Source organism: Thermobia domestica, chromosome 1 (genome assembly GCF_964235325.1).
Source record: "Thermobia domestica chromosome 1, izTheDome1.hap1.1, whole genome shotgun sequence".
NCBI classification, from domain to species: domain Eukaryota; kingdom Metazoa; phylum Arthropoda; class Insecta; order Zygentoma; family Lepismatidae; genus Thermobia; species Thermobia domestica.
In genome coordinates, this window is record NC_137454.1 from 78,374,549 (window position 1) to 78,387,044 (window position 12,496).

At 35.9% G+C, this 12,496-nt stretch overlaps 1 protein-coding gene across 1 annotated transcript in view; it reads right to left on the reverse strand.

Moving 5' to 3' along the window:
• Positions 1–871: 871 nt before the first annotated feature.
• The window catches only part of LOC145686462 (uncharacterized), a 91,385-nt gene continuing 79,760 nt past the window's right edge, over positions 872–12,496 (reverse strand). The window contains exons 8-9 of the mRNA XM_081759792.1: positions 5,999–6,130; positions 872–2,201 (exon numbers count right to left, since the gene is read on the reverse strand). Of these exons, the coding sequence (XP_081615918.1) occupies positions 1,138–2,201; positions 5,999–6,130 (1,196 nt within the window). The 3' untranslated portion in view covers positions 872–1,137. The remainder of the gene's footprint in view (positions 2,202–5,998; positions 6,131–12,496) is intronic.

Below are 12,496 nucleotides of genomic sequence, written 5' to 3' on the forward strand. Positions count from 1 at the left end.
AGCTAATGATTGTCCCAGAAACTGGCCGAGACAACCTTTGCAGGGCAATAGATCTGTAACATAATTCTTTGAACAATCTATAATATTTTAAAAGGGCAAGGTGTTAAATATCTTTCTGAGTTTACTAATACGAGTGCTCTTCAAGAGGTTTTTATTATAATCGAAACTTCTTTTTTAAATCTTATTTTGATGTGACGACCTTATGTGCAGTTTGTCGGTATCCTACCGAAACACCATATATACAGGGTGTTTGAAAACACCATTAACAAACTTTGATAAATGATTCCTCACACGAAAACAGGAAGAAAATTATGGATTACGCAGATGTACGAACACGTCATTGCTGAGTTATAGCTCGCGAAAATTGGGGAGAAACGATCAAATAAAGGGTCATAACTCGAGAAGAAAATATCGGACCGGGTGAAAACCATCACGATTATTTTCAGCCTAGATTACATTAATGTAACCAGTGGATACACTGGTAAGTGTACCACTTTTTAATTCCTGATATACCATATTTCGTTTGTTGAAGACATCATGACATTTTTTCCAATGCTTCGAGGCTAATCCTACTGTTGCTCTGTTTTATATCCACTGGTACGCTAATGGAATCTAGGACCAAAATAATCATTATGTTCTTTTATCCTTCTTGATTCGACGCTGGATTTTGTATCATGCTTTCCACTCCCGAGAGAACATAACTCCGAAATAACGCAGAGTCCACAACTTTTTTTATGTTTACGTATGTGAAATCATTTCCCACAGTTTACTGGCATTGTTTCCGATCACCCTGTTTTACACATAGCTGTCAGGTAGTGCATATTATATATATATATATATATATATATATATATATATATATATATATATATATTTTGCTTCCATTCTATATACTCATGCCGATGAGAAATTTCTCATTATACGAAATATTTCTGTGCTAACATAGTTTTATGAGAACCTATTTTAATTTAATTTTTTACGTTGAGTCTACGTTACAATTATACACACTTAAAAGTAAGTCAATATATTATAGGATTACAATAAAATATTTCCCCTCCTCGTACCAGGTCAAAATACTTAGTATAATCAACAATATATACAAAAATATATTAAAACACAAAACTTCTAATCAGAACTTCAACATGTGTCTGATTTCTCTTCATGCTTTTCCATATGAACAGCAACCAAGTTCTGAAGAGGCAAACCACATTCGATGTTGTCCATGGCTGATGGTGGATTGGAAGATGAAGTTTCAACACTGTTCGTAGCTGCTCCAGAAGACACAACACTATTATCGGAAGCCGTAGGTGGCACAGGTAACGTTATCATTCCTTCAACAGGCCCTGACAAGACATATTGTAAATTTGGTTGAAGTGAACCTGTAATTTGTTCCACAACGGTACTTTGATCGGTTTGAAATGCCATTACAGAACCTTGACCAGCCGGAGTAGTAACAAGAATTGTATGGCCACTTGATGCATCTAGATGGGCTGAAGTAGGTATACCGGGGGATGGTGTGGCCTGATTTAGCGATGCAAGTATTTCCGCATTACGTAAGTTATCGTCCGTTGCATTTACACTTTCGTTGGGAATTGCACTTTGTACATACAGAAACAGGGGTTGAGAATGCTGTTCTTGTTGCTGTTGTTGATGGGAATTCGCTTGAATATTATTGTTATCTGTTCTGTCATTTCGCTTTCGAGGAACTAAAAACGAATCCTCCCCCAATGGATCCTCCTCCACATAGTCTTGTTGTTTCGGTTCGGACGAGTTGTTATCTTTTGGCTCCGTATTACCCTTCACGACAGTAGCTGGCATACCATTGATTGTAATAACAAAAGAATTGGACATCATGTCGTCACCAGATGGCGCACACGCACCACAGTCTTGATGAGTATTACTAGTAACAACATTCTCCGTATTCGTATTTTGTTCACTTCCAGCAGAATTTTCACACGATGCATTATTTAACACCACCGTTGGTAAAGGATTAGAAGCTTGGTTTTGGTGAAGACGCATATGACTTCGCCACGAATCTTCTCGAACAAATGCTGCGTCACAAATCGTACATTTATGGGATTTAACGCAAAATGGTTTCGAAATACCTAAATTATTACGCGGATTCCGTTTAACTTCCCTTCCTTTGGGCTTTTTAAGTGCTTTATCCGAATGTTTCTTTTTAAGATGATTCCTCAAGTTACCTGTTAGGAAAGAAAGGTAAAATGTAAAAATAATTTCATATCAGTCACAAAAATATAATTCCAAAACAACTTGAGAAAGTCATTCCAAAGAAAATATTTCTATAATAGTAATAACTATTATTATTGCATTAACGTCATAAAGAAGTTAAAACATTCATAAAGTTTATCAGTCCGTCTGTAATTTTATACAGAATGTGAGAACGGTAAATATATACAAATTTGTATTTCGTCCCGTAGGACTACCACTACAATTTCTGAAACGGCTGCATTTTATTTGAAAAAGTATAAAAGATTGTAAAATTATATATAGTTGAATTCCCACTTTATAATCTAGTAGTCCGAAGAACTTCCAAACGTATTGATCCCTCACGACCAAAACAAATTTCCTAAATTTCACATTTTAATGGTAATAACTTCTTTAAAGATTCGCAGCCGCGGTGGTTCAGTGGTAGAGCGTTCACCTCTCGTGCACGGGGTCCCTGGTACAATCCCAGATCGCTCCAAATGAACTTCGTGGTGGACAAGCACTATATGCGTGGGTTTTCTCGGGGTTCTCACGTTTCCTCCTGCTTTTTTCATTCCATTTCATCCATTTCTCATCATCACCGTCTCCTTTAGCCTAGCCGGCATAACCGTGGGACATAAAACTCAAATATTTCATTTAATTCTTTCTTTAAAGATTCGAAGAACGATAAATTCTGATTTCAGAAAACAACATATTGTTGAACGGTTCTGAGCCCACATCAATGTGGACCACCGACTTGTTTCAAACCCAGGATTGGATGTGCATCTGGAGTTCGATAACCAGAGGACATTACCGCTTTTTTCCTTTTAATTCTTCCTGCTTTGGGCAGGTAGACATTATGTATGTATTATTTTGCCTCCTCATATATAAGCTGTTATTTTTTGTAATAAAGTAGTAGTCAACACACACCAATTACCTACTCTTTCCTTTTTTTTTTTTTTTTTTCATATGCGTGATGAAAGACCTGACGCAGCGATGACTGAGGCCATCCTCATTTGACTTGGACCTTTTTTGAGGCATGAAACGGAAAGAGCACGCGCAAGTTGACTGCAAATCGTTGACTTGATAAATATTCCAGGAGACCACGAAGTGAGGGGGAAGTTACAGATGGAGTAGAGACAGTTCACGTCGGCCGAGTGATGGGAAGTTCTACAGCTAACTGCTACAAGGTACATAATGCTACAAGGCATCAGCCACACATATTAAGGGCTATCTTCTACTACTTATTCTATAATCCACAAATTTACCTGTAATACTGCTCCTACTATATTCCATAGAAATTATGTAATTTTATTTGCAAACCGTTTCACAATAAACTTACATGTTTATGTTGCAGGTTTTTTGCTGCGGACTGTACCTCTGAGCTGTTAATTCATTCCTCAATTATGAGTTTGGTGCTATGTTGTTGCGCGATCCAAGCATTTGACCGTCTTACGCATTATATTTTATGTTAACAGATATTAGCGTAGTGTGGTAACCATGTACATCGAATCCAGACTCATGTAATGTAAGAATATAGTTAAAATAGTGTTAAAAATATAAAGGTAGAATGAGAAAATATTAAAGTATTGGCTACCCTTAGTATGCTTTACGACGTTAACGCCAATACTGAGATGGATCAACATAGTGTAAATTAAATATAATGCAGCTAACTGAATAATAAACTCACAAGTTATTTTAAATAAAATTCATTTACTAACCTGACTTCTACTGACTGATATAGAATCTGACGGCGAATGAGATAATGTCAAAAGTGAGGATACAAACACAAAGAAAAGAACTACTATACCGGCAAATTGTAAGAGCTGAATCTTTATATAAATAAGAGAAAAAAAGCATAGTTTCAGAGCTAGTTGTCCAAAAGCGTCAAAAAGTTAAATTTCAACAAGTGCTATTTCGAATTCGAGAAATTGTGGAGTGGCGGTTCATATCAGCGTAAAAAAATCATACATACGCAATTCTAAAATGCATATTTCATCAATGTGGACTGGGTATACAAGAGATTTCCTACAAGGTATGATTCCCTGATGTGCTTTCAATAGAATTCTCAGATATGCTTTGATTTCAAGGTGGGTCCAACGCAGGAAAAAAGGCAAGCCTTGACAACAGTGACATGAAATGCTTCAGCGGAAGGGCAGCATCACGGTCCTTCATGTTCGGAATAACGCCGATGTGTGCTGCGATGTTTCGCTCCACGGTTATAAGTGAAATATATCGTGACAAAATACATCGCAGCATTTTGTGTTCGCCGAAGCATTCTGTGTCACTGTTGTCAAGGCTTACCTTTTTCCTACGTTGAGCTCACCTTGAAATAAGAACATATTTAGGAATTCTGTCGAGAGAATGTCTGGGAATTATACTCTGGAGAAAATCCCTTGCACATTGATGGAATGTACATTTTTGGACTGCGTATGTATGACTTCCTTTACGTTAATATGGACAGCCACTCCACGATTGCTCAAATTCGAAATAGCGCGTTAGCTTTTCGACGATTTTGGACAACCCTAATTCCGAAACTACACACTTTTCCCCACAGATCCATATGAACTTTTTCTCTTATTTTGATGTAAAGAATCACTCTTACCGTTTGACGGTATAATTCATTAGCACGCTGTGTAATATCTAAACAGCTGAAATATTTATATACATTGAGTACTTAAAGTCAACAGCACTTAGATCTAATGGTAACGTCAGATCACTTGAGGCACGGTCCACACAATCTAAGATGTCTAAAGAACACATGTGGGATAAGTTTTGGAGAAGACTGTATATCGTAACAGTTAACCACACTGGCAGGATACAGTTAATAATATTATTACGTAACATCTGTGTGTAGGCATTTTTTAAAAATAAAATTTAAATTACAGTACGAAAAGATTTGTCCAAGCAAATTTAGATTTTTAATAACACAGTTTTCAAATAATATCACCCTGTTAATCTATAATGATCAAAAGAATTTCACGTAAACGATGACCTTTTAACAGGAAGTTGATTGTACCTTTATTTCTTCCTATTTTTAAAGCAAATATCAATTTCTAGAGTTCTTTACAAAAATATTTTTTTTCTTGTAGAACACTACTCGGAGCAAGTTCAAAACCGAAATATGTACAAGGTGCGGCAGCTATTTGAGAACCCATAGTATACGCGACACAGTATCCTCTATGTCAATGTAACACATCCCTTTTTGTTGCAGGTAAACATGGCAAACCCTACGCTAACCTAGGAAATGAAGAGGCATGCAGTCATCGTTTTCTTGGCTGCAGGACACGCCGATTTCAAGACTGCTACCTTCCTGAACATCGCCCGGTCATTCGTCTTCAAAGTTCAACCCAAGAATGGTTGGCCACGAATTTTCACGACCACGTCACTCCAAACATGCCCCTTCCCCCCAGCTCCCATGATGTCAACCCTTTGGACTTTTTACGTGTGGGGCGTGGTTGAGAAGGCTTCTAATAAGAATCCACACAACACAGTTGCGGATCTCAGGACAGCCATCGTGGATGCCATGACAAACATTCCCAGGACCCTCCTCAAACATGCCTGCCAACGGTTTCCACAGCGTTTAGAGGCTATTATTACGGCAGATGGCGGTTTCATAGAATGATATCCTGTATTGAGTCTGTCTTCACGTGTACATAATGTTCAATGATCATTAAATGCTCTATCTTCCGTCTTTGCTCCATTTTACGCGGATGTTATTTTGTCCTCAAATAGCTGCCGCATCCTGTATATATATAAACCTCTTACTATTTTTAAAGAATAATCAACGTACCGAGCTGTTTACATGAATAATTGCATTGTTTGCAACCGAAAGGCTTCTCCGTCGAATGCACCTGCATATGACTTCTTAAAGCTGTCCTATAAATACATGTGTAATCACACATGTTACATTTCAATAAATCCCCTAAAACAGAAAAGTACAAAAACTATAAAATCAGCAACAGTATAGCATCAAAAATATTTAACCCCTTCACAACTAAGAGACATATTTGTTCCATTTAATTAAACTGGCCTAAGATTATACTGAATCATTTAAAATACTTTAATTCTCGTATGTTAAGAGTTAAAGATACAGAAATTACCCAGATGAGCTTGAATATAAATGATTTTTTTTTTTTTTTTAATGTTCTATAATAGTTTCGCTGGTTTTGTATAACTTTTACAAGCTACTTATGGATTTATTAAATTTATTAAGTATAGGAAACATACTATTAACATACACAAACATTATAATTACTAACATTATGTAGAGGAATAAAACTTTTTAAAAATGTTTATTATAGGTAAAACTGATGATGCTTATTTGTTTTTAAAAATAATCCCTTATTGACCATAAGAACATATTTGTCCCAGACCAAAGACCATAACTGTTGAAGAGATCAGCTTGCGATAACGACTTTTGGAATCTATACATCAGCTTCAGCCTAAATAGACTTAAAAATATCTTTCTCCTTGCCTACAATTTTTATGGTCCTAAAAGAGTTCAAAAGTGCAAGAACAAAAAAAAAAAAAAAAAAAAAAAAAATCCTTTTTAATTACAGTACAAATGAGAAGAATAATTATCTAACGCTTAAAATATGAGATGTTTTCAAGTTACTCAAACCAAGACATCTCTAATGGATTAGACAATTGATAACATACAGTCATGTTCAAGAATTCTGTTCATTTTTATGCCTTTCATTTACAACCATAAATGTGACATCAATAAGGTCTAAAATAGAGCTTATACTTGTAATAATAATACAGTAAAATACCTATAATGAAATTTTGGAGGCCTCCAAAATTAATTTGTTATAGTAAAATTTTGTTATACTGACAAGCAAAGGGTACGATATCAGGATTCGAGTTGCGCAATAAGAGTTATATATCCTTAAAGAGCATTAAGTAGTTAAGTTAATTACCAAGTTATTAGCTGCAGTCCGCCAAATAGGAAATGAGTAATGTGACTTCAAAGATAATATGGGAGTCTACGGCAAACACAAGAAAGAAAACGTTTCTCCCGTCTCTCCTACGTATTTGGGAAGATGAGATAACACTTCAAATTACATATTCAAGCCACACAATTGATGTGGAGAGTAGAAAGGATCAAATGATCCAAACAAAAGCAGTTTCTACAATGTACACATCTTACAAAGCCACCGACTCGCAATGATAACACAATTCAGCGGTAAGGGAGTCGTGGCAATAATGAATGGGTATCTAATGTTTTCGGTTCGATTTCCAGGGATCCCGCTTTGTAGAAAGCATATCGAACCATGTTGTGGAACAGGGGAGCACAGAACTGATACAGTGTAAACGATTGGGAGATTCAAGAACTTGTCATGGTGCCAGATGTTCCGTTTCCTGGGAAAGTACGATTGTGTCAGTGATGAACTTGACAAAGTTCTTGTAAGGAAAAAGTACACGTTCAGAGGCTGTACTAAACGGCGTGACAAACTTCTTGATATTTGAAGGCGGCGCTCCGAGTTCCCTTTAAATGCTGCTAGCAAATGAGAGGGCTGCGGTATTGCCGCGTTTATTTTGTACACATTCACTTCAGTTTACGCATCGGAGCGACTTACCTTTCACAGCGTGTTTCACATTTCAGTATTATTTGAATATGAATACTTAAAAAAATAAATGAAAGACTGTCAATGATTTTGCTGAGTTGGCAATGTCAGAATGTCATTCAGAAGACCAGGTTCAAAACCCGGAAAAGATACCGTGGCTGAAGTACTTCAATGACTGTTTCTTATTAAATTAAATGACCAGACCATGCCGGAAGCAATTGCTGGACATTTCTCATCTTTGGCTTAAGCCAGTTTACGAACTTTATATCCCAATAGGAATGTTATTCTTTATAGTCAGTACTTTTTATGTGTAGTCCTTATTCTTTTCAACACGCTTGGCATTTCTAACCTTTCTTCTTTCTCTCGTTTATCCTATAAATCGCAGTCTGAGGTTGCTCTGTTAACAATTGCTCTGGGAGATCAGATTCGTCTAGCCAGGGCGTCTTAAACAATTTTTTTTAAGACGCCCTGGTCTAGCCAAAACAAATGCTCATATTGCTCTAAATTATTTTTCTCTCCTTCCTGCAGGTTCTTTATGAGGCCCCTTTCTGTCCATTCGTGGTGTCCGTGTCGAAATGCATCCAAATAGTTCACTTTGTGATAGTGAATGTGGAGCCTTTCATTTGGTTCAACTTCTCGTTTTAGTCGAACGTGTGTGTGTGTGTACGCGCGCATTTTGTGTGTGGTAACGCCAGTAAGAAAATGCGACGAGTGTTACATAGCCAGGCAAGAAACATGGTTTTCTTAGCTTATACTGTATATACTTTAAAAGACTGTTGAATGATACCGTACGTGTTAGGAGTTGCTTAGCCGTAAAATACTGAATCACGTGCTTCTTCGGACGAAAGATAGGATAGTTAATTTTTTTTTACTGATTCTTGTTTGCCGTAATTAAAAATAATAATCAATGCTGTGAAATATAACTCGACTATCACTGAGCAGCACGGTAGGCCTACAGTTCGAATCCCGCCTCGGATATGGATGTTCGTCCGATTAATTTAGCCCTAGTTCAATGAATGGGTGCAAATAGGTTTGGTACCGAGCAGCAATGATAATTTCAAGGGTGGCCTGTAGGGAAAAGCTCTCCCGGAAGATTGGCGTAACTAACGGGTCCGCAATGCGGGGAGGCGTATGCGAAAAGGGGACCCATTTAAGTTTCGAAGATTAACTTTATAATGTTAGGATGTTAAAATATACTTTTCAGGTTTTATATTATTTCAAATTTGCTCATTATTGTTCTGTAGTATTTTAATATTTTCAGGTTAGTGCTTAAAAAGCTGTTTAATTTACCGTGAAGACTGGAATAATAAACAAAAAGGATTTGTCAATATCCAGTAATTTTCAGCTGGAAGTATACCAAATTTTAGTTTCTTACTTTGGTAAGAAAGAGCAAAAAATTTACTAGGCCTTTACCTACCTTGACAGAGGAGGTTGTTTATCAGCGCCACTGTTCATTAGTGTGAATATACTCGTTTCTATTTCATTGTTGTGTGTAACAATTCAGTAAAATGATTTAAATATAATTCGCTCGTCAAGCGCAACTTAATTCGAGAAGAGGAACAAACAACTCAGAAATTGTAATATATATATATATATATATATATATATATATATATATATTAAGCATTTTTCAAAAGTGGTGAGCATGTTACAAGTTCAAATAAAACCTATATTGCGATGAAAATGCCCTACATTCAAGTAATAATAATAATAAATAGGCAAATTTGTATAATTTGAGCAAGCAGTGATTGTCTAGATGGAACTTTCAAATTCAAAGAATATTTTCTATGTTGAATAAATTTTAAGTGTCTTCATGAACATGAAACAAGGAGATGCTTTTTGACATTTTTTGAAGAAGGGGGGGGGGACAAACAGAGATGAGTCACCTAAATATTTGAAAAAGGACACAGAGAGAGAGCATAATTTCTTAGCAAGCATTTGTCTTCCTTGAGAATGCGACGTCTATCCTCTGCCACCTGATCGCGCTGTAGTTCGTCTGCTTAGCCAAGCCATAGCCCACACCCGTTTACCGCTTGGCGACGTCGCGTCAGAGCTTGCGTTTTATTCGTTTAGCTGAAATGCCAAGATGTTTGTCACAGGCTTTAGTCCTGTCCATCCAGCCGGAATCAGTTTCTTCGTGAAAGTGACATTCACAACAACAAATTTGTTGAAAAGCTCGTTGTCTTTGTTCGCGGTCCACGAGTCCAGCAAGAGATAGATGTTCTCCTTGTTTGGAATGCTGTCCCAGAACACTTTATCATAAAACTCTGCAATCTGCGCTTTCGACATACTCGCTGTCCTGACGGCAAAGGATCTGATGTTTGGCGTATCAGAGGGCTTATTGTTGGTGAATTTGCCGTCCACTTCGGCCATTGTAAGATATACACATTGTACAAACTGCTTTTGTTTGGATCGTTCGATTCTTTCTACTCTCCACATCAACTGTGTGGCCTGAACATGTCATTTTAAGCGCTATCTCACATTCCCAAATACATAGGAGACGGGAGAAACGCTTTCTTTCTTGTGTTTGCCATAGACTTCCATGTTACCTTTGAAGTCGCATCACTTTTCCCCTATTGGCGGACTGCAGCTAATAACTTGGTAATTAACTAACTACTTCCTCTTTAACGATATATAACTCTTATTGCGCAACCCGAGTCCTGATATTGCATCCTCTACTCGTGAAATAAGTCAATTCTCAAGAACTAATGTGTTATCTGTTGTTGAGGAAAATTTATATTATATATATATATATATATATATATATATATATATATATATCTGATACTTTTCAGCAAAATATGGGAATACGACGTGAATAAACGAAATAGTAAGGCAGATACAGGTATGAAATAGTAACCATCATTGGTTAATTTTAAACTCTGCACTCTTACTTAGCCAACAGTATGACTCTTGCATTGGAAGATGAGGAAAGTTTATTTAATGGAATAACACTCGTTAGTTACTTTTAAATCGTTACCTTGCTCGACCGATCGCGTACGTGTACAGAAAATGGTTACCATATCATCCGAATAAGAAAATAATGTAAGAAGAAAAATATTTGTATAACAAGATGAATTTCAAATATATTTTGAAAAAAAAAAAAAAAAAAAAATGTTCACAAGTTTGAAATTCGTTCACATGAAACGTTTTAAGTACATTAAATAGGAAAACAAGAAGGATCCTAAAAAAATAATTCCGCAATTCTGAAAATTTAGTTATATTGGCGTTTGTTACAGTGGTATTTTATTGTATATATATTTCTTGAACATGTTTGACTACGGACGAAAATATACAGATATTCTTCAGGAAATGAATGACGGGGGTTTTCTTTTATAAATGTATTTCAGCTATGCTAAAATACTGACTCTTCTTAATACAATGTTCTTCGAGAATAGAATGTTCATTCTTTGAAATAAACAACCAACAACAATAATAAAGTGCTGTATCAGGTATTCTACTTGAAAATAGTTTAACGTTAAATCTCACAAAAACAAATTGAGAATCCATTACACTTGGAATGTAACTAACATGTCATAAGGGTCATTGGTGGCACTCATGTGGTATCAACGTGAAGCTAACTTATAAATACTGATTATAATGTGAGAAATTAAAGAAATATGAAAAGTCTCTCTTACACATAGATTTTCACAAGGAGAAAGAAAACAATAAAAATGGAATATCCTTCAAATGCTTTGACTTTAATGTAAAGAAATACGGACTTTGAACTCCACTTCAGCACCAATATTATTAATTTACTCGCAGACATTTGGATGACTGTTTGTCAACTCATCAAGTACGTATTATTAAAGAATATTTACGTTAATTCGTGAACTCACATAATGCTACATGTTCAGACCTTAGAGTAAACCACTACTAAACTTGGTTAACAGCTAAACACTGATATTTTTATTCCAATAAATCACTTGAAAATTTATGACAATCCGGGCTACATAATCGCTTCCTCCTTTTTTTTTTATGCCTTTGGTTAAATAATTCCCGGATGACGAACTCACTAATTCACTTCTGTGCCAAGACTAAAAAAAATATTCTTTAAGACAGGGGAAGGACAACCTATTTAAATTTCAGCAATGTTGTACACAACCTTATTTCTACTTAAAAGTTGACGCAAAAACGCTTTCTAATTTCATTTTGATCATTTTGGCCCTAGTAAGTATTTTAAATTATGGGTTTACATACAGGAATATAAGGGAAGATTCAACAGACTTTATGCTCATATTGTAGCATGTAAGTCATTTTCTATGAAAATGTCACATAGTGGTTTTATTAGAGATGCAAGGGCTCGGAAAAAAAAACGGCTTTTTTGGAAAAAACTTTTTTTTTTCTGCTTCGTTTTTTTGCTTGGGAACTTGTGGGCTTTTTAAAAAAAATTTGCTTTAAACGGATAAAGCAGACTTTGTTTCGCTTCTCTACACACACACACACACACACACACACACACACACACACACACACACACACACACAAAAAAAAAAAAACGCATTAAATTAGTAGTAGATGCAGATAATAATATGAAATCTCGAAAATAAACCATGAATTTCACAAAGATTTTTTAAAATTCTTAACATATTTACATTATGAATTCCAAAGGATTAACTTCCCGGCGGGAGCTCATGTGGCTCGCATTCCACGTTAATCAGTAGATCCACGTCTCATATAGCCTCGCTGCTGAAAGGGACGCTAAACTAAAATCAACTCAA